General features: G+C 49.2%; 1 protein-coding gene across 1 annotated transcript in view; it reads right to left on the minus strand.

The window, feature by feature from the left end:
* Nucleotides 1-20,259, minus strand: part of SEMA5B (semaphorin 5B) — a 279,793-nt gene that overhangs the window by 46,413 nt on the left and 213,121 nt on the right. Inside the window, exon 11 of the mRNA XM_075610072.1 lies at nucleotides 19,196-19,233. Coding sequence (XP_075466187.1) covers nucleotides 19,196-19,233 — 38 coding nt within the window. The remainder of the gene's footprint in view (nucleotides 1-19,195; nucleotides 19,234-20,259) is intronic.

Genomic DNA, 20,259 nt, shown 5'->3' on the forward strand with positions numbered 1-20,259 from the left:
TAACCAATATTAAACCAACAAGTTATTTACCGTATACAAGCATCAGGTCTGGCAGAACCAGATAATACGTACATGAGAGAGGGGGTACCAGCAAATGGGAATACCAAACCAGGACTGGCTCATTCTCACACGGCTGTGTTAGTTTGAAGGCGCATTTGGGACACATTTTATTCTTATTGCGTCTTTGCCACCGAGTGGCAGGAGCTCTACAAAGTTGGACTTGAGCAATCATACTTGATCTTGATGTATGCTGCAGTCTGATCAATTTCAAAGGCAGAGGAACATTAAAAGGCCGCTCGCCACAAAGCGGCTACAGACACGCGCACACTGCTTCTCTTGATGAGAATCGCTGGCCCGCAGAAGAAAGTCAGAGAACAAGATGCGTAAAAACACAAACGCTCATCCCATAAATAGGCCGATTATTAAAAGTTTTCTTCTATCCCGGGAGGACGTTTCCCCCCCGAATTCTGAGTCCAAGGCGGCCTGTCCCTGCGATGTCCTCGGGCTCTGCACTGTGGGTTTATCAGGCCAAATGTTACACAAAGCGTTCTCTGTTGGGGCCTCTGCTGTCTGTCTGTCTGTCTACACAGTTTTGACAAGCAGGACCCGACAGGGGCCCAGCTCGGAGGGTGTTTTGTTAGAGAACACAGAACAATGGCTTCATTCAGTGCCAAGGTCCCCAGGTCTGACACAGAGGAAGCCAGGGCAGGATATGATTAGTGACTCCAAGGGGAACACTTTTACACCCCCAAAAATTCCCAAATCCAAAGCCAGGCTGCAGTTCCCTGCTGGAGGCGTTGATATCGCAATGCACTGCAAGGCCCTCCAGCACTAAAAGGGTTAAATGGACAACACCCTACCCCCCACCCCTCCAAAAAAAAACCCCATTCTTTCCCTGTTTAACACATAGCAGTCTTCCTGGCAGCGATACAGTTACACTGAGCAATTCTGAGCTGAAGCTAATTAGCTGCTATGTATAAAAGTACCCCGCCATTGTGTAGCTCCATTATAAAATTATAATGGGACTTTGCCACATCAAAATAAAATCCACGAGGTCTGAAGGTGCTATGCCTGGCTCTGGCTAAGTAATCTGCATTAAGTATGACGAATAGGGCTCTTATGTTTGAAGAATATGCAGAATTTCAGGAAGAAAATTGTAGAAAGCACCAAAAAAATGGGAAGTTTGAGAATATTTAGTAAAGGCTTTTCACAGAAATCAGGTTTTCCAACAAGGTGCGGGGGAATGACGTATACAAGAAATACATGCCACAAAAACCGAACATCTGAAAATGACTCTTGTAGGTAAGGGTGCCAGGTGGATTCTCCTCAAATACTGGACACAACAGTGAAAGGTGCGAAGCGCTCAAGACACACACACCCTTCTTACCTCTCTCCATGCTGTTTCCTCCTCTCATTGGCCCCACCCCCAGGCTCCTGACACCTCCTCCTGCTGGGTAATGCAGCCAATCAGGATGGAGGAAGCTGCGCAGCCCCCTAGCAGCAGCCCTGCTCTCTCTGTGCTTGGGGAAATCCCGTGGTCACCCAAGCCGGACAGGTCACTATGTCCAAAGAGGTAATACCGGTATACACATACACGCCCAGAGAGGTAATACCGGTATACACATACACGCCCAGAGAGGTAATACCGGTATACACATACACACCCAGAGAGGTAATACCGGTATACACATACACGGCGAGAGAGGTAATACCGGTATACACATACACGCCCAGAGAGGTAATACCGGTATACACATACATGCCCAGAGAGGTAATACCGGTATACACATACATGCCCAGAGAGGTAATACCGGTATACACATACACGCCCAGAGAGGTAGTACCGGTATATACATACACGCCCAGAGAGGTAATACCGGTATACACACACACACGCCCAGAGAGGTAATACCGGTATACACATACACGCCCAGAGAGGTAATACCGGTATACACATACACACCCAGAGAGGTAATACCGGTATACACATACACGTCCAGAGAGGTAATACCGGTATACACATACACGCCCAGAGAGGTAATACCTGTATACACATACACGCCCAGAGAGGAAATACCGGTATACACATACACGCCCTGAGAGGTAATACCGGTATACACATACACGCCCAGAGAGATAATACCGGTATACACATACACACCCAGAGAGGTAATACCGGTATACACATACACACCCAGAGAGGAAATACCGGTATACACATACACGCCCAGAGAGGTAATACCGGTATACACGCACACGCCCAGAGAGATAATACAGGTATACACATACATGTCCAGAGAGGTAATACCGGTATACACATACACGCCCAGAGAGGTAATACCTGTATACACATACACGCCCAGAGAGGAAATACCGGTATACACATACACGCCCAGAGAGATAATACAGGTATACACATACATGTCCAGAGAGGTAATACCGGTATACACATACACGCCCAGAGAGGTAATACCGGTATACACGCACACGCCCAGAGAGATAATACCGGTATACACATACATGTCCAGAGAGGTAATACCAGTATACACATACATGTCCAGTATTATCTCATTTTCTACTGGACAGAGTGTCCAAATACAGGACAGTCCAGTTCAATACTGGACACCTGGCACCCCTGGCAATCCAGCCTCAGCTAATAGGGGTAAATAAAATGACGATAAAACGTCTTGAGACGCAGATTCTGTGCCGCCAATACAGCGAAACGTAACAAGATTGTTATCCAGTTAATAAGTGAAACATTAAGAACAAATCTAATGAAATGAGCTGGGGTGTATTACCAGCAAGAAATATGTGTAATCCTATTAGCCTGTAATCAGCTGCTAATTACAGGGCTGGTCTCGGAAGCATTCGGAGCTGTGAAGCGCCTCTCCCCGCGCTGATTCCACGGCAAACACCGGGCTTTTTATTCACACAAATTATAATGCAAGAATACTACATTACATTGTCTTGTGTCGCTCCCACCATGTACTCAGCGCTCTATAGTACCAGGAAACAAACTTATGTAAGATAGAGGGAAATAAAGACGTGCCCAGCATAATAATAACGGCAGATAAAGGTGTAAGGATGCAGTCACTGGTCGGAAGAGCTTACATGATAAAGCAAAGACGTGTTTAGTTAGAGAGTCCTGGAAACACGTTATTTAAAAAATAAAAAATAAAGTATTTTAATATGTTTGAAGCAGGGGGTCTCCGGAGCGGAAACACGTTAATTGCAGCTCTGGGACCCCCGCTTCCCGAGATACTAACCTCCGTAGGGGGTGCCGGTAGCAGCCAGATCTGGCTATTTGGGGCTATCGAAATGGCGGTTTTGAAGCACACGCATCCTGTGGGCCAATAAGAAGCCGTGAAAAACTGCAATGGCGTTGCAACCACATTTAACACACTCATATACACACTTTAAGGAGAGACCTGTGAGGTTTGTAAAGCTCTGTACTTTCTAATTTTATAATAAACTAGCTGAGAGACCCGGCGTTGCCCGGGATGTAATTTTGGGGGGGGCGTACGACAGGGTTAGGCTTCCCCCCCCCCTTGACAGCTAGGTGGGTGACTGAGTTGACTGAGTGTGTGGGTGACTGTGTGGGTGGGTGGGTGACACTTGACTGAGTGGGTGGGTTGGTGACTGAGTGGGTGACTTTGGGTCGGTGACTGGGTGGGTGACTTTGGGTCGGTTTGACTTTGGGTCGGTGGGTGGGTGACTTTGGGTCGGTGGGTGGGTGACTTTGGGTCGGTGGGTGGGTGACTTTGGGTCGGTGGGTGTGTGACTTTGGGTCGGTGGGTGGGTGACTTTGGGTCGGTGGGTGGGTGACTTTGAGTCGGTGGGTGACTTTGGGTCGGTGGGTGGGTGGGTGACTTTGGGTTGGTGGGTGGGTGACTTTGGGTCAGTGGGTGGGTGGGTGACTTTGGGTTGGTGGGTGGGTGACTTTGGGTCGGTGGGTGGGTGGGTGACTTTGGGTCGGTTTGACTTTGGGTCGGTGGGTGGGTGACTTTGGGTCGGTGGGTGACTTTGGGTCGGTGGTTGGGTGGGTGAGTTGGGTCGGTGGGTGGGTGAGTTGGGTCGGGGGGTGGATGACTTTGGGTCGGTGGGTGGGTGACTCTGAGTCGGTGGGTGGGTGGGTGACTCTGGGTTGGTGGGTGGGTGACTTTGGGTGGGTGGGTGACTTTGGGTCGGTGGGTCGGTGACTGGGTGACTTTTTCAGGGTCGGTGACTGGGTGGGTCAGTGACTGGGGTCGGTGACTCGGTGGGTCAGTGAGTGGGTAGGTGGGGTCGGTGAGTGGGTAGGTGGGGTCGGTGAGTGGGTGGGTGGGGTCGGTGAGTGGGTGGTTTTGGGTGAGACTGGGTGGGTGAGTGTGAGACTGAATGGGTGGGTGAGTGTGAGACTGAATGGGTGGGTGAGTGTGAGACTGAATGGGTGGGTGAGTGTGAGACTGAATGGGTGGGTGAGTGTGAGACTGAATGGGTGGGTGAGTGGGAGACTGAATGGGTGGGTGAGTGGGAGACTGAATGGGTGGATGAGTGGGAAACTGAATGGGTGGATGAGTGGGAAACTGAATGGGTGGATGAGTGGGAAACTGAATGGGTGGGTGAGTGGGAAACTGAATGGGTGGGTGAGTGGGAAACTGAATGGGTGGGTGAGTGGGAAACTGAATGGGTGGGTGAGTGGGAAACTGAATGGGTGGGTGAGTGGGAAACTGAATGGGTGGGTGAGTGGGAGACTGACTGGGTGGGTGAGTGGGAGACTGACTGGGTGGGTGAGTGGGAGACTGACTGGGTGGGTGAGTGGGAGACTGACTGGGTGGGTGAGTGGGTGACTGACTGGGTGGGTGAGTGGGTGACTGACTGGGTGGGTGAGTGGGTGACTGACTGGGTGGGTGAGTGGGTGACTGACTGGGTGGGTGAGTGGGTGACTGACTGGGTGGGTGAGTGGGTGACTGACTGGGTGGGTGAGTGGGTGACTGACTGGGTGACTGACTGGGTGACTGGGTGGGTGACTGACTGACTGACTGAATGGGTGGGTGACTGGGTGACTGGGTGGGTGACTGAGTGACTGGGTGGGTGACTGGGTGGGTGACTGGGTGGGTGACTGAGTTGACTGAGTGGGTGGGTGTGTGGGTGGGTGACTGAGTGGGTGGGTGACTGAGTGGGTGGGTGACTGGGTGGGTGGGTGACTTGGGTGACTTGGGTGGGTGACTGGGTGGGTGACTGGGTGAAAGTGACTGGGTGGGTGTGTGGGTGACTGGGTGGGTGACTGGGTGGGTGACTGGGTGGGTGGGTGACTGGGTTGACTGGGTGGGTGGGTGGGTTACTGACTGACTGGGTGGGTGGGTGGGTGACTGACTGGGTGGGTGACTGACTGACTGGGTGGGTGACTGACTGGGTGGGTGACTGACTGACTGGGTGGGTGACTGTGTGGGTGACTTGACCTATGGGTGGGTGACTGGGTGGGTGACTTGACTGGGTGGGTGGGTGACTTGACTGGGTGGGTGGGTGGGTGACTTGACTGGGTGGGTGAGTGGGTGGGTGGGTTACTGAGTGGGTGGGTGACTGAGTGGGTGGGTGGGTGACTGAGTGAGTGGGTGACTGGGTGAAAGTGACTGGGTGGGTGACTGAGTGGGTGGGTGGGTGACTGAGTGAGTGGGTGACTGGGTGAAAGTGACTGGGTGGGTGACTGAGTGGGTGGGTGACTGAGTGGGTGACTGAGTGGGTGGGTGACTGGGTGGGTGGGTGACTGGGTGAAAGTGACTGGGTGGGTGTGTGGGTGACTGGGTGGGTGACTGGGTGACAGTGCGTGGGTGGGAGACGGTGGGTGACTTACCTTGACCCCGTGGCATCTGGCTGGAGCAGGAGGTGAGTTCGGGAAGCTGGGGGGGGGGCAAGAGTGGCAGGAGTCCCGCGCCGCGCTTCCCCTCCGTCCGGGAGCCGACGCACGTGAGGGGGAGTCCCGTGCCGCGCTTCCCATCTCCGGTAGCGGCGCACGTGAGGGGGAGTCCCGCGCCGCGCTTCCCATCTCCGGTAGCGGCGCACGTGAGGGGGAATCCCGCGCCGCGCTTCCCCTCCGTCCGGTAGCGGCGCACGTGAGGGGGAGTCCCGCGCCGCGCTTCCCATCTCCGGTAGCGGCGCACGTGAGGGGGAGTCCCGCGCCGCGCTTCCCATCTCCGGTAGCGGTGCACGTGAGGGGGAGAGCAGGAGGCCCGGCCCGCGCTTCCCCTCTCCGGTAGCGGCGCACGTGAGGGGGAGAGCAGGAGGCCCGGCCCGCGCTTCCCCTCTCCGGTAGCGGCGCACGTGAGGGGGAGAGCAGGAGGCCCGGGCCGCGCCGCGAGGGGGGAGGAGCCTGGAGTTTGCTGCTGAGCAGGAGGGCCGCGGCGCACGGTGAGGGTGATGGTGCGGCTGGGGATGTTGCGGAGCGTGGGGATTTGGGTGAGGTGGGGGGAGAGAGTGAGGGGCACCGGAGGGGGGGGGTGTGTGTGGAAGGTGAGCTGCGGTCCAACTGACGGGGGAGAGTGTGTGTGTGTGTGTGTGTGTGTGTGTGTGGTTTTTTTTATTAAACACTTCCGGTTTCAGAACTGAGGAGACCCCTGGATGTCACGTGTTCGACGGAGCTGCAGCCGGTCATAACCCTACCTGAAAACCCCCGCTCATGGTCTGTGGCAGTGCTGCAAGTAGGACTCCGGTTTTTACCAACCGGATCCCACGCCTGCTGCATTATTTTATTGTGTTTAATAAATCTATTAATATTATCAGTCAGCCTTATCCGTTAAATGTTATCTGTAATATGTAGTGTTAGTCTTGTATGATATATCATTGCATATCTGCACTATGATGTGTTTTCCTTGTTTCTCTTCTCTCTGCATATGTTGATGGAGTCCACACTGTGAAGTTACAGCTGGGAAGCTACATTTGCAGCCACCCTCCGTGTGAGAACATTTCCATATTGGACATTCTATTTCTACCATTGGACTATAGTGGCGCCGGTCTGTATTGTATATTTGTGTTTTGTGCTAACTGGGTCTTAGAGTTAGTGTCACCTGGCAGCCTAGTCAAATTATTATTTCATTTTGTGTAAGGTCACAATATTATCACTTACTATTGCACTATCACGTATAATTCTTTTAGCGCTATATACACCCATTTTTTTCTTGTTCTAATTTTATAATGTCATCTTTGAAGAACTCGTCTGCGGTTCCCTAAAGCAGGGGTGCTCAACGCCAGTCCCGAAGACTCCCCAACAGGTCAGGTTTTGAGGCTATCCCTGCTTCAGCTTTGACTGAGCCACTGATTGAGCCACCATTGCTGAAACAGGGATAGCCTTAAAACCTGACCTGTTGGTGGCCCTTGAGGACTGGTGTTGCCCACCCCTTATCTATCTCATCAATTGTACAGTTAGGTCCGGAAATAATTGGACACTGATACAAGTTTTGTTATTTCGGCTGTGTACCAAAATAAATTCAATTTACAGTTAAATAATGAATATGGGCTTAAAGTGCAGTCTATCAGCTTTAATTTGAGGGTATTCCCATCCAAATTGGAGGAAGGGTTTAGGAATTCCATCTCTTTAATATGTAGCCCCCTCTTTTTCAAGGGACCAAAAGTAATTGGACAACTGACTCAAAAGCTGTTTCATGGACAGGTGTGGGCTATTCCTTCGTTATTTCATCATCAATTAAGCAGGTAAAAGGTCTGGAGTTGATTCCAGGTGTGGCATCCGCATTTGGAAGCTGTTGCTGTGAACCCACAACATGCGGTCAAAGGAGCTCTCAATGCAAGTGAAACAGGGCATCCTTAGGCTGCAAAAAAACCCCAGAAAATCCATCAAAGAGATAGCAGGAACATTAGGAGTGGCCAAATCAACAGTTTGGTACATTCAGAGAAAAAAAGAACGCACTGGTGAGCTCTGCAACACAAAAAGACCTGGACGTCCACAGAAGACAACAGTGGTGGATGATCGTAGGATCTTTTCCATGGTAAAGAAAAAACCCTTCACAACATCCAGCCAAGTGAAGAACACTCTCCAGGAGGTAGGCATAACATTATCCAAGTCTACCATAAAGAGAAGACTTCTCGAGAGCAAATACAGATGGTTCACCACAAGGTGCAAACCTTTCATAAGCATCAAGAATAGAAAGGCCAGATTAGACTTTGCCAAACAATATCTAAAAAAGCCAGCCAAGTTCTGGAACAGTATTCTTTGGACAGATGAAACTAAGATCAACCTGTACCAGAATGATGGGAAGAAAAAAGTATGGAGAAGGCTTGGAACGGCTCATGATCCGAAGCATACCACATCATCTGTAAAACACAGTGGAGGCAGTGTGATGGCATGGGCATGCATGTCTTACAATGGCACTGGGTCACTAGTGTTTATTGATGTTGTGACAGAAGACAGAAGCAGCCGGATGAATTCTGAAGTATATAGGGATATATTGTCTGCTCAGATTCAGCCAAATTCAGCTAAGTTGATTGGACGGCCCTTCACTTTACAGATGGACAATGACTTAAAACATACTGCGAAAGCAACCCAGGAGTTTTTTAAGGCAAAGAAGTGGAATATTCTGCAATGACCGAGTCAATTACCAGATCTCAACCCGATCGAGCATGCATTTCACTTGCTGAAGACAAAACTTAAGGCAGAAAGACCCACGAACAAACAACAACTGAAGACAGATGCAGTAAAGGCCTGGCAAAGCATCACAAAGGAGGAAACCCAGCGTTTGGTGATGTCCATGCGTTCCAGACTTCAAGCAGTCATTGCCTGCAAAGGATTCTCGACAAAGTATTAAAAATGAACATTTTATTTATGATTGTGTTAATTTGTCCAATTACATTTGAGCCCCTGAAATAAGGGGACCGTGTATGAAAATGGTTGCAATTCCTAAACGTTTCATACGATATTTTTGTTCAACCCCTTGAATTAAAGCTGAAAGTCTGCACTGCTATTGCATCTCGGTTGTTTCATTTCAAATCCATTGTGGTGGTGTACAGAGCCAAAATGATGAAAATTGTGTCAGTGTCCAATTATTTCCGGACCTAACTGTATATAAACCACGGTGATGCGGGAAACATTAGGCAGAGAATATAGACCAGGGCTCATAACTGGCGCCCCACAAAGGGACGCGGTCGGACCCTCGGACTCAGCTACGGTCGGACCCTCGGACTCAGCTTCCCAGGCAACTAGTATGAAATAAGCGGGAGCACGTTTCACAACGACACTTCCATGCCAGTTAAAGTAATGTAAATATATATGGTACAGGCTTTTAAATGTTTTTAAATGTATCTAAAATGATACATGATGCATCATAATTAGCGCGCGGCCCTTTCACCTCTAAATGTTTTCTGATATAGCCCTTTGAAGAACTGGATGCAGAGCCCTGTGTACACTGTCAGTGTATAAGTGCTGTGCTCCAAAGGGTGTATACTACAGTATAACAATATTATAATCCCTTCCGACCCCGAGCTCACACTCTATCTACTATTAATATTTAATGCACCAGGGGTTAAAAAATAAAAAAATAAGTGCGAACCCAAGTTTGCTGGGTCTGCATTGTGATTCTTCCACTTCAATGGACAGGGCCCTCGCTGTGATTCGTCCCCATCTCCCCCAAAACGTACAAAGACATAGTTCAATGACAGAAATTGGTCCTTTGAGTTTAAAACATCAGCTAGGATTTGCACAACGCGAGGCTTTCCTGTTGTATAGAGAGATACAATAGAGACGGACGCACATTTCAGCTGCTCCAGTTATCATGAATCATATTCGACGTTGCTCATCTCATCTCTCACACCAGCGGACAGCTAATCCCAGAACAATTGGGTACCACTCTCCGCCTGTAAGCCTGATGGACCATTTCCAAACTCAGACACCTGATTTGCTGGACCTATAACACCAAGTGAATGAGGTGTGTGTCGTCTAGGTGTCCTGTACAAAAGGAACAGACACCCTCAGTCTGCAGGGAAGCGCAAACTGTAATTTAACATCAATCTCTAACAAGATGGTTTGGTCTCCCTCTCCCTCTCCCTGCCCTTTCCAACTGCTGCTGCCAGATACACGAGGATGCGAAAACAAACAGCTATCCTGCCTTCTGTGCTCATAAATACACAACTCAATCACCCTACACAGCCCCGCTAGGAAACCCATTACAGGGTGACAAATAATGCAATCGGGACAGAAGGGAAATACATTCACTTAAACTGTCCCGATCATTTCTTTGTTCTCAGCGGCAGCCGGAAGAAAAAAGTCAGTGATAACGCAGAGCAACATAATATCTATATGTATGCTCTATGACAGATATATAGTCGTATTATAGAAATATATATATATATATATATATATATATATATATAAAATCTTATACTATGAGAGATAAGAGATGTATACTCTTATTTTACTAATATATATATATATATATATATATATATATATATATATATATATATATATATATACTGTATATATATATATACTGTATATATATATATATACTGTGTATATAAATATATGTATATATATATATATACTTATTATACAAAGACATATATACTCATATTATAAAAAGATATATGTATATATCCTCACATTATACAAATATATATATATATATATATATATATATATATATATATATATATATATATATATATATATATATATATATATATTAAATGTTCCTAAGTATATCCCGGGAAGTCTCATGATTTTTCCGACACATCACAGATTTTCCTCACGTAGCATAGCTTTTCACAATTGTAGAATTTCACCGTTTGTGGTGTAAAAAAATCGTGTAAATTCTCACAAACTCTCTTTGCCTTATTTATAGCATCTGAAAAGTGAAGGAATTTGGAGTGAATTTCATGTGCACAGCGGCTCTTTCTGTGCGAGTTTTATTTGCAAATGTTGCCATTTTTGCCACTATCTGGGGGACTGCAAATGTAAAATTTCTGCTTGTGCGTTCACAGCACTGTACGCCCTCTTCTCAAACAGGTTTATTCAGTAAAACATGTCATGCAAATAAATAAGGATATCTTTAAGTAGAGAAAAATATTTCGCTGGCTTGGACTGTGCAGTCATACTTCAAACTATTATATACCGCAGCATATTAAATTCCAAAGCACGGTATACCATTCGAAAATACATGTCAGAAACTCATTTCCACCCGTCTCTTTCCGTGGAGCGATAAAAGCTGCTGTCCTAGTATTTACGCCCTGTAATCAGCTGTCGGATAATTATGGTTTTCACTGATATAAGGTGAGAGATAAATAAATGGTTTTCTGCTTTCTTTTCCAGCTCAGCGAGATGACCCTCAGCATGTGAACGCCATACAGAAAGATCGCGTAATACAGCGTCTAATAATTCTCACTGTCGTCCAGTTACAAGACTAATGCATCGGAGTATCAACTCAAAGAAATGTCCTGATGCCCTTCTCTGTCCCAAGCAGTGCCTGACGCACTCCGTCATTCTCTATCCCAAGCAGTGCCTGACGCACTGCGCCATTCTCTATCCCAAGCAGTGCCTGCAGCACTGCGCCATTCTCTGTCCCAAGCAGTGCCTGACGCACTGCGCCATTCTCTATACCAAGCAGTGCCTGCTGCACTGCGCCATTCTCTATCCCAAGCAGTGCCTGCTGCACTGCGCCATTCTCTATACCAAGCAGTGCATGCTGCACTGCACCATTCTCTATCCCAAGCAGTGTCTGACGCACTGCGCCATTCTCTATACCAAGCAGTGCCTGACGCACTGCCCCATTCTCTGTCCCAAGCAGTGCCTGCTGCACTGCGCCATTCTCTATCCCAAGCAGTGCCTGCTGCACTGCGCCATTCTCTATCTCAAGCAGTGCCTGATGCACTGCGCCATTCTCTATCCAAGCAATGTCTGCTGCACTGCGCCATTCTCTATCCAAGCAGTGCCTGATGCACTGCGCCATTCTCTATCCCAAGCAGTGTCTCATGCAGTGCGCCATTCTCTGTCACAAGCAGTGCCTGCTGCACTGCGCCATTCTCTGTCCCAAGCAGTGTCTGACGCACTGCACCATTCTCTATCCCAAGCAGTGTCTCATGCACTGCGCCATTCTCTATCCAAGCAGTGTCTGACGCACTGCGAAATTCTCTGTCCCAAGCAGTGTCTCATGCACTGCGCCATTCTCTATCCCAAGCAGTGTCTGATGCACTGCGCCATTCTCTATCCCAAGCAGTGTCTCATGCACTGCACCATTCTCTATCCCAAGCAGTGTCTCATGCACTGCGCCATTCTCTATCCAAGCAGTGTCTGACGCACTGCGCCATTCTCTGTCCCAAGCAGTGTCTCATGCACTGCGCCATTCTCTGTCCCAAGCAGTGTCTGACGCACTGCGCCATTCTCTGTCCCAAGCAGTGTCTGACGCACTGCGCCATTCTCTATCCCAAGCAGTGTCTCATGCACTGCGCCATTCTCTATCCCAAGCAGTGTCTCATGCACTGCGCCATTCTCTATCCCAAGCAGTGTCTGACGCACTGCGCCATTCTCTGTCCCAAGCAGTGTCTCATGCACTGCGCCATTCTCTATCCCAAGCAGTGCCTGACGTACTGCTCCATTCTCTGTCACAAGCAGTGTCTCATGCACTGCTCCACTCTCTGTCACAAGCAGTGTCTCATGCACTGCGCCATTCTCTATCCCAAGCAGTGCCTGATGCACTGCGCCATTCTGTATCCCAAGCAGTGCCTGCTGCACTGCGCCATTCTCTATCCCAAGCAGTGCCTGATGCACTGCGCCATTCTCTATCCAAGCAGTGGCTGATGCACTGCGCCATTCTCTATCCCAAGCAGTGTCTCGTGCACTGCGCCATTCTCTATCCCAAGCAGTGCCTGACGCACTGCGCCATTCTCTGTCCAAAGCAGTGCATGACGCACTGCGCCATTCTCTGTCCCAAGCAGTGTCTCATGCACTGCGCCATTCTCTGTCCCAAGCAGTGTCTGACGCACGGCGCCATTCTCTGTCCCAAGCAGTGCCTGACGCACTGCACCATTCTCTGTCCCAAGCAGTGTCTCATGCACTGTGCCATTCTCTATCCCAAGCAGTGCCTGACGCACTGCGCCATTCTCTGTCCAAAGCAGTGCATGACGCACTGCGCCATTCTCTGTCCCAAGCAGTGTCTCATGCACTGCGCCATTCTCTGTCCCAAGCAGTGTCTGACGCACTGCGCCATTCTCTGTCCCAAGCAGTGTCTGACGCACTGCGCCATTCTCTTATCCCAAGCAGTGTCTCATGCACTGCGCCATTCTCTATCCCAAGCAGTGTCTCATGCACTGCGCCATTCTCTATCCCAAGCAGTGTCTGACGCACTGCGCCATTCTCTGTCCCAAGCAGTGTCTCATGCACTGCGCCATTCTCTATCCCAAGCAGTGCCTGACGTACTGCTCCATTCTCTGTCACAAGCAGTGTCTCATGCACTGCGCCATTCTCTATCCCAAGCAGTGCCTGATGCACTGCGCCATTCTGTATCCCAAGCAGTGCCTGCTGCACTGCGCCATTCTCTATCCAAGCAGTGGCTGATGCACTGCGCCATTCTCTATCCCAAGCAGTGTCTCGTGCACTGCGCCATTCTCTATCCCAAGCAGTGCCTGACGCACGGCGCCATTCTCTGTCCCAAGCAGTGCCTGACGCACTGCACCATTCTCTGTCCCAAGCAGTGTCTCATGCACTGTGCCATTCTCTATCCCAAGCAGTGCCTGATGCACTGCGCCATTCTCTGTCCCAAGCAGTGTCTGATGCACTGCGCCATTCTCTGTCCCAAGCAGTGTCTCATGCACTGCGCCATTCTCTATCCCAAGCAGTGCCTGACGCACTGCGCCATTCTCTGTCCCAAGCAGTGTCTGCTGCACTGCGCCATTCTCTGTCCAAAGCAGTGTCTCATGCACTGCGCCATTCTCTATCCCAAGCAGTATCTGATGCACTGCGCCATTCTCTATCCCAAGCAGTGTCTCATGCACTGCGCCATTCTCTATCCCAAGCAGTGTCTCATGCACTGCGCCATTCTCTGTCCCAAGCAGTGTCTCATGCACTGCGCCATTCTCTGTCCCAAGCAGTGTCTGCTGCACTGCGCCATTCTCTGTCCAAAGCAGTGTCTCATGCACTGCGCCATTCTCTATCCCAAGCAGTGTCTCATGCACTGCGCCATTCTCTGTCCCAAGCAGTGTCTCATGCACTGCGCCATTCTCTGTCCAAAGCAGTGCCTGACGCACTGCACCATTCTCTGTCCCAAGCAGTGTCTCATGCACTGCGCCATTCTCTATCCCAAGCAGTATCTGATGCACTGCGCCATTCTCTATCCCAAGCAGTGTCTCATGCACTGCACCATTCTCTATCCCAAGCAGTGTCTCATGCACTGCGCCATTCTCTGTCCCAAGCAGTGTCTCATGCACTGCGCCATTCTCTGTCCCAAGCAGTGTCTGCTGCACTGCGCCATTCTCTGTCCAAAGCAGTGTCTCATGCACTGCGCCATTCTCTGTCCCAAGCAGTGTCTGCTGCACTGCGCCATTCTCTATCCCAAGCAGTGTCTCATGCACTGCACCATCCTCTATCCCAAGCAGTGCCTGACGCACTGCGCCATTCTCTGTCCCAAGCAGTGCCTGACGCACTGCTCCATTCTCTGTCCCAAGCAGTGTCTCATGCACTGCGCCATTCTCTGTCCCAAGCAGTGTCTCATGCACTGCGCCATTCTCTATCCCAAGCAGTGCGTGACGCACTGCGCCATTCTCTGTCCCAAGCAGTGCCTGACGCACTGCGCCATTCTCTATCCCAAGCAGTGTCTCATTCACTGCACCATCCTCTATCCCAAGCAGTGCCTGACGCACTGCGCCATTCTCTATCCCAAGCAGTGTCTCATGCACTGCACCATCCTCTATCCCAAGCAGTATCTGATGCACTGCGCCATTCTCTATTCCAAGCAGTGCCTGACGCACTGCGCCATTCTCTGTCCCAAGCAGTGTCTCATGCACTGCGCCATTCTCTATCCCAAGCAGTGCGTGACGCACTGTGCCATTCTCTGTCCCAAGCAGTGCCTGACGCACTGCGCCATTCTCTATCCCAAGCAGTGTCTCATGCACTGCACCATCCTCTATCCCAAGCAGTGTCTGATGCACTGCGCCATTCTCTATCCCAAGCAGTGCGACGCACTGCGCCATTCTCTGTCCCAAGCAGTGCCTGACGCACTGCGCCATTCTCTATCCCAAGCAGTGTCTCATGCACTGCACCATCCTCTATCCCAAGCAGTATCTGACGCACTGCGCCATTCTCTATTCCAAGCAGTGCCTGACGCACTGCGCCATTCTCTGTCCCAAGCAGTGTCTCATGCACTGCGCCATTCTCTATCCCAAGCAGTGCGTGACACACTGCGCCATTCTCTGTCCCAAGCAGTGCCTGACGCACTGCGCCATTCTCTATCCCAAGCAGTGTCTCATGCACTGCACCATCCTCTATCCCAAGCAGTGTCTCATGCACTGCGCCATTCTCTGTCCCAAGCAGTGTCTGCTGCACTGCACCATTCTCTATCCCAAGCAGTGCCTGACGCACTGCGCCATTCTCTATCCCAAGCAGTGCCTGACGCACTGCGCCATTCTCTATCCCAAGCAGTGCCTGACGCACTGCGCCATTCTCTATCCCAAGCAGTGCCTGATGCACTGCGCCATTCTCTGTCCCAAGCAGTGTCTGCTGCACTGCGCCATTCTCTATCCCAAGCAGTGCCTGACGCACTGCGCCATTCTCTATCCCAAGCAGTGTCTCATGCACTGCGCCATCACTATCCTTGACACTGCACACCAAGTCCACGGCCCTCAGACAGCTCCAAGCAGCGTGACCGCGTCAATGTGTCACAACGCCCTAGGTGAGGCGTTCCGTGCTGGGTAGCCTGTATACCAGCGAGTTAAAGGCGCTATATCTACTACGTGGAACAGGCAGAAGCCACTAGTTGCCAGATCGGGGTGAGAGCCCGTTGGAATCCCCACTACTACCGCCGGCACGGAAGGGTTCCCTGGACACACGCCGCACTACAGACGAGGATCCGTTTGTTGTCAGCAGCCACCACAGTTCTCTTGTGTCCCATTTTGAAGTGTTACTTAGTTTTTATATCTACGCCCGTGTGCCTTATGCTGCTGTTTTGACATCTCTATGTACTAGAGGTATATCTCTCAATCTAGTCTTTTGGGTATGTATAGAACTATATACATCAGACAAGGATGTCCGTGTTAGTTAACTCTTTGCTTCCTAACGTATATATTCTCCCAGCGAGATACACAGCTGATGCAGGGCTAATTAGCACCGGTTCGCGGAGTTTTTCATTGTATATGTCGGGTTTTGAAGTCACCTCCCCCACTCCAAGACGAAGCGCGGTTACAGCGTGAAACGCGTAGAGGAGGAGGTGGGGGTGTAGCCTGCTGTTTCAGTGTGTGCAATCATTCCAATAAAGCCTTTTTTGTATTATCATGGGATCCGAAGTGACGTTTGACGGATTGCTGTGGCGCCGGACTCGTCCCTCTATACCTGCATATTTCCACTTTGGGACGCACGCTTCGGGAACAGGAGCCAAGGAGAGTTGGGATCCAGGACGGAAGAGCTGACAGGGGTAAGCACTGTGCCCCTGAGCCCCGACTTCAATCGTGGTCCCCGTATACCCTCTGTTTGCTGTTCCCTTCTGTCAGTACACTGACACCTCTCGGTGTCAGTACATTCAGCTATACGCCTGAGCGCACAACAGAATTACATTTTCTCGAGAAACCACTAGTTGCCCGATTGGGGTGAGAGCCCGTTGGAATCCCCAATACTACCACCGGCACGGAAGGGACCCCTGGACACAGCAGCTGCATGCCGCACTACAGATGAGTATCCGTTTGTTGACAGCAGCCACCACAGTTCCCGTGTGCACTAACCAGCTGATCCGTCCCTCTGCTGTTTACACATTGTCTCCAGTGAGGGTCTTTACCAATTTGAAGTGAGTGCATGTCCTGTATTACTCTAGCTTGTAATAACGATTCTACTTTTTATACACTATTATGCTATGTACAGCTGCGCCAGCCTTTATTCTAAAGCGGCTGAAGCCGAGCCGCTCTGATAACCGCGGCCAGACGCGCTCTGTTTTCTTTTTTTCCCGTGCGGTTTTCGCTATTTTAGCGTTCGTTTTTTTAGCGTTGCAATACCGCTTAGAAACTCAGGCGGGCGATCGCGAGCTATTGTCTTAAAAGTCTAATAGCAATTCAACCTACAGTACAGCCGCACATTTATGCGAGTCTGTGTGTGCGCGCACAGTAACTGTAAATTTGAAGATTTATATTTGAAGCAGAGATTAATTAACGCTCCGAGTTCATACTCTGAGTTCATACTGTATTCAGTAGTATGAGGCTCCTTAGGGAAAAGAAGTACAGTATTACAAAAATATAACGTCGCGTCTTCTTCCGAATATAAAATTATATCACATTTCTATATGTATTATTTATTAATCAATACTTTTGCTAGGCTTGCTCTTCTTTTCATACTGAGTTTATTTTATGCGCATGCGTGTGTGTCTCATTGGAACATTGTTGAAACGCATAGGCTTGTTACAGTTTCACATTTCTGCGCATTAAACATTATGATGACCTGTTGAAAATATTTCTTTGAACTGATAATCCAGCATACAGCGCTCTCCCCGGCACCCACACATGCTTTAATCTGTATTTCTGTCTTTGAGAGTAAATTTGTCTTTGCATTATATACTGTATGTCCTCTCTGTGTTTATGTAACCATCTCAAAGTACCGCAGAAAACAAAGTATCAACAATTGCTTATCATGCATCCTTGTGAGGGCATATGCAGCTATTTTTTACATTATTTTGGATATTAGACATATTTGCACTACTGTATTATGTTGTCCCCTTTCTTTTCTTTTATACACCCTGGGAGAATTTGCTCCTCTTGTGCTTTTCCTTTAACAGAATTCACCCAGCACTTTATTTATTAAAATTAGGTGCATCTCAAACATTTCCCACCGCTGAGGCTGCTGGGTGCGCGCAGGAAATGAATTCATGTGAACATGCTGCGTTCTCCTGTACTCTGAATCCTAGTAAATTTGCCGTAACTAATTGTATATATAGCAGCTGGTAGCGTGGACAGAATGATGTGTCTGCTTACTTTTCTGATATAAAATTGATGTTCACGTGCTGCTTGTTATACAGAAAGTGACAGCACTGAAGGACTTTTTGGGTCATTTATAAGGATTATTCTGCCAACAGAACTGAAGCCCTAAAAATATACCAGATTTATCGCAGCAATAAACTCCTATTTCTTCCTGTGGGGCCTTTTCTCTGATATGGTGGAGGTTTTTTGCTCCGTGTTTGCTGCCAGGAGGTTACGCAGCTTCAATTCCACGGAAAGCATAAAAAGGATACATTATCTAAAGGCCACTAACAGGTTAATGTTCAAACAATTTAAATGCGCGCAAGAAAAATAAAACGCAGCGACATTCGTACTCGATATCCAACATCATCTCGTGAAACGTGACTGAGAAAATGTGATCATGGCGGGAAATATAACAAGAGGGCGTGGCCCAGGAACAAAGGCACCGTCTCTGAAGTGGGACTATCTGGTTCAAGATGTAGTGTCCGTGACCCAGTCAATATATCTCTTTGCCGTTCGGACACGGAGCTGCATGGTGCAGGGAGTAACCTTATGCTACTGTGTAGGGTAACCATAAGGGGATTATTACCCTACACGGGTTAGGGCATAAACCTCTTCCAAAGAATGCTGTTCCCTTTGGATAACCTGAAACCAGACACGGTACCACTGCTTTATTTTGCTGGCGGTGTCTCCCTGTGCCTGGCACCACCTCTGCCCCGGCTCACATCCACACGCTCGGAGGGATATTTTATTGCTGCGAGTACCATGGAACTGAAAACCGCTACATTGTAAAGATTGAGACGCTGCCAAGGAGATCATTCCTGGGTTAAATCTCTGCGCCCCGCAGCCAGGAGAAGCTATTCAGCTCCAACTATGGGCAAATAATGCTACAGCCTGTGCCAGGAACTGAGACGGGAGCAGGGGAAGGGTAAGGGGTCACTGAAGTGGCGTCTGTGGCATCTTCCAAGTGACTTCTCCATGTGCACGTATGTATAAATATAAATACACAGACAAGTGAGATCAATGCTGCACACCTCAAAATATGAACAAAAAGTGATACAGTTACCGGTGCTCCAGTGCTTGAACGAAAGCCTGTAATCTGTCCTGGGGAGATGATAAAAGGAACACAGAGCACAACGGATTTAGAATATCCAAACTCATTTATTGAGCAATAATAAATGAGTTTGGATATTCTAAACATAAATACAACCTCACCAGCGAACAGGGCAGAATTCTGCAAAACCGAAACACTAAGAATATCCAACATTCTGCCTCGTTATTTCCTGTACGGGCAGCACAAAGAGGAAAGGACAGACTCCCTGCGGAAAGCCTGACCGCAAAGCGATGAAGGGTGCTGCTGATAAAGAGGTTATTAACTATGTTTAGATTTTGTTGATCCCCAAAAATCTCCCCACAACATTTTGGGGATCATTATAGTGAAGCAAAGAAAATGTGCATTGACTTGTTTTTTTTTTTGCTTGCGTGAATGTAAGAAGAAGCTCGTTAATGAAGTTTCACCTGACGCAGCTCATTAGCAGATTTTTTTTTTTTTATGCCACGAAAAGGAAAAAAATGATAGATTAGAATATGGAGAGATCTCATCTTCCAGACACACAAACCAGTCACATTTGGGGATTCTGGGCCAAAATATGGTATTTTAATAGACATATCCTGACCAATGAGTGGGACTGAACTGAAGTCAACAATAATATTCATGAGACACTGACCCCGGGTCTGAGGATGGGGGGGAAGGCAGGGGGGAGGGAGCGTACAGACATTGTTTCTAAGGCCTGGGACATAGTAAGTCCAAGCTCGCTGGGGCGGGCAGAGCCGTGCTGAGCAGATGCACTAACCCCCTGCATCTGTCATCAGCGTGGCTATAGTTTCCCCTTCCGCATGCATGCGGATGTGTACGGAGGCTCAGAAACTTTGCCGAGACAGGCAAGTTTCAAATTTGCCACTCGGGGAAGCGATGTGAGTGGTCAAGTGACCGCTCACATCTATTGGGAGCGAGGGACTAGCCCCGCCTCCCGCTCCGCCTCCACCCCGCCCCCAGAGCGCACTGCAAGGACAGGAAAAAGCTCCATTTTCAGCAGGCGAGGCAGAGCAGGAGCGCGGCTCAGCGTGGCT

Source organism: Ascaphus truei, chromosome 7 (assembly GCF_040206685.1).
Source record: "Ascaphus truei isolate aAscTru1 chromosome 7, aAscTru1.hap1, whole genome shotgun sequence".
Classification (NCBI taxonomy): domain Eukaryota; kingdom Metazoa; phylum Chordata; class Amphibia; order Anura; family Ascaphidae; genus Ascaphus; species Ascaphus truei.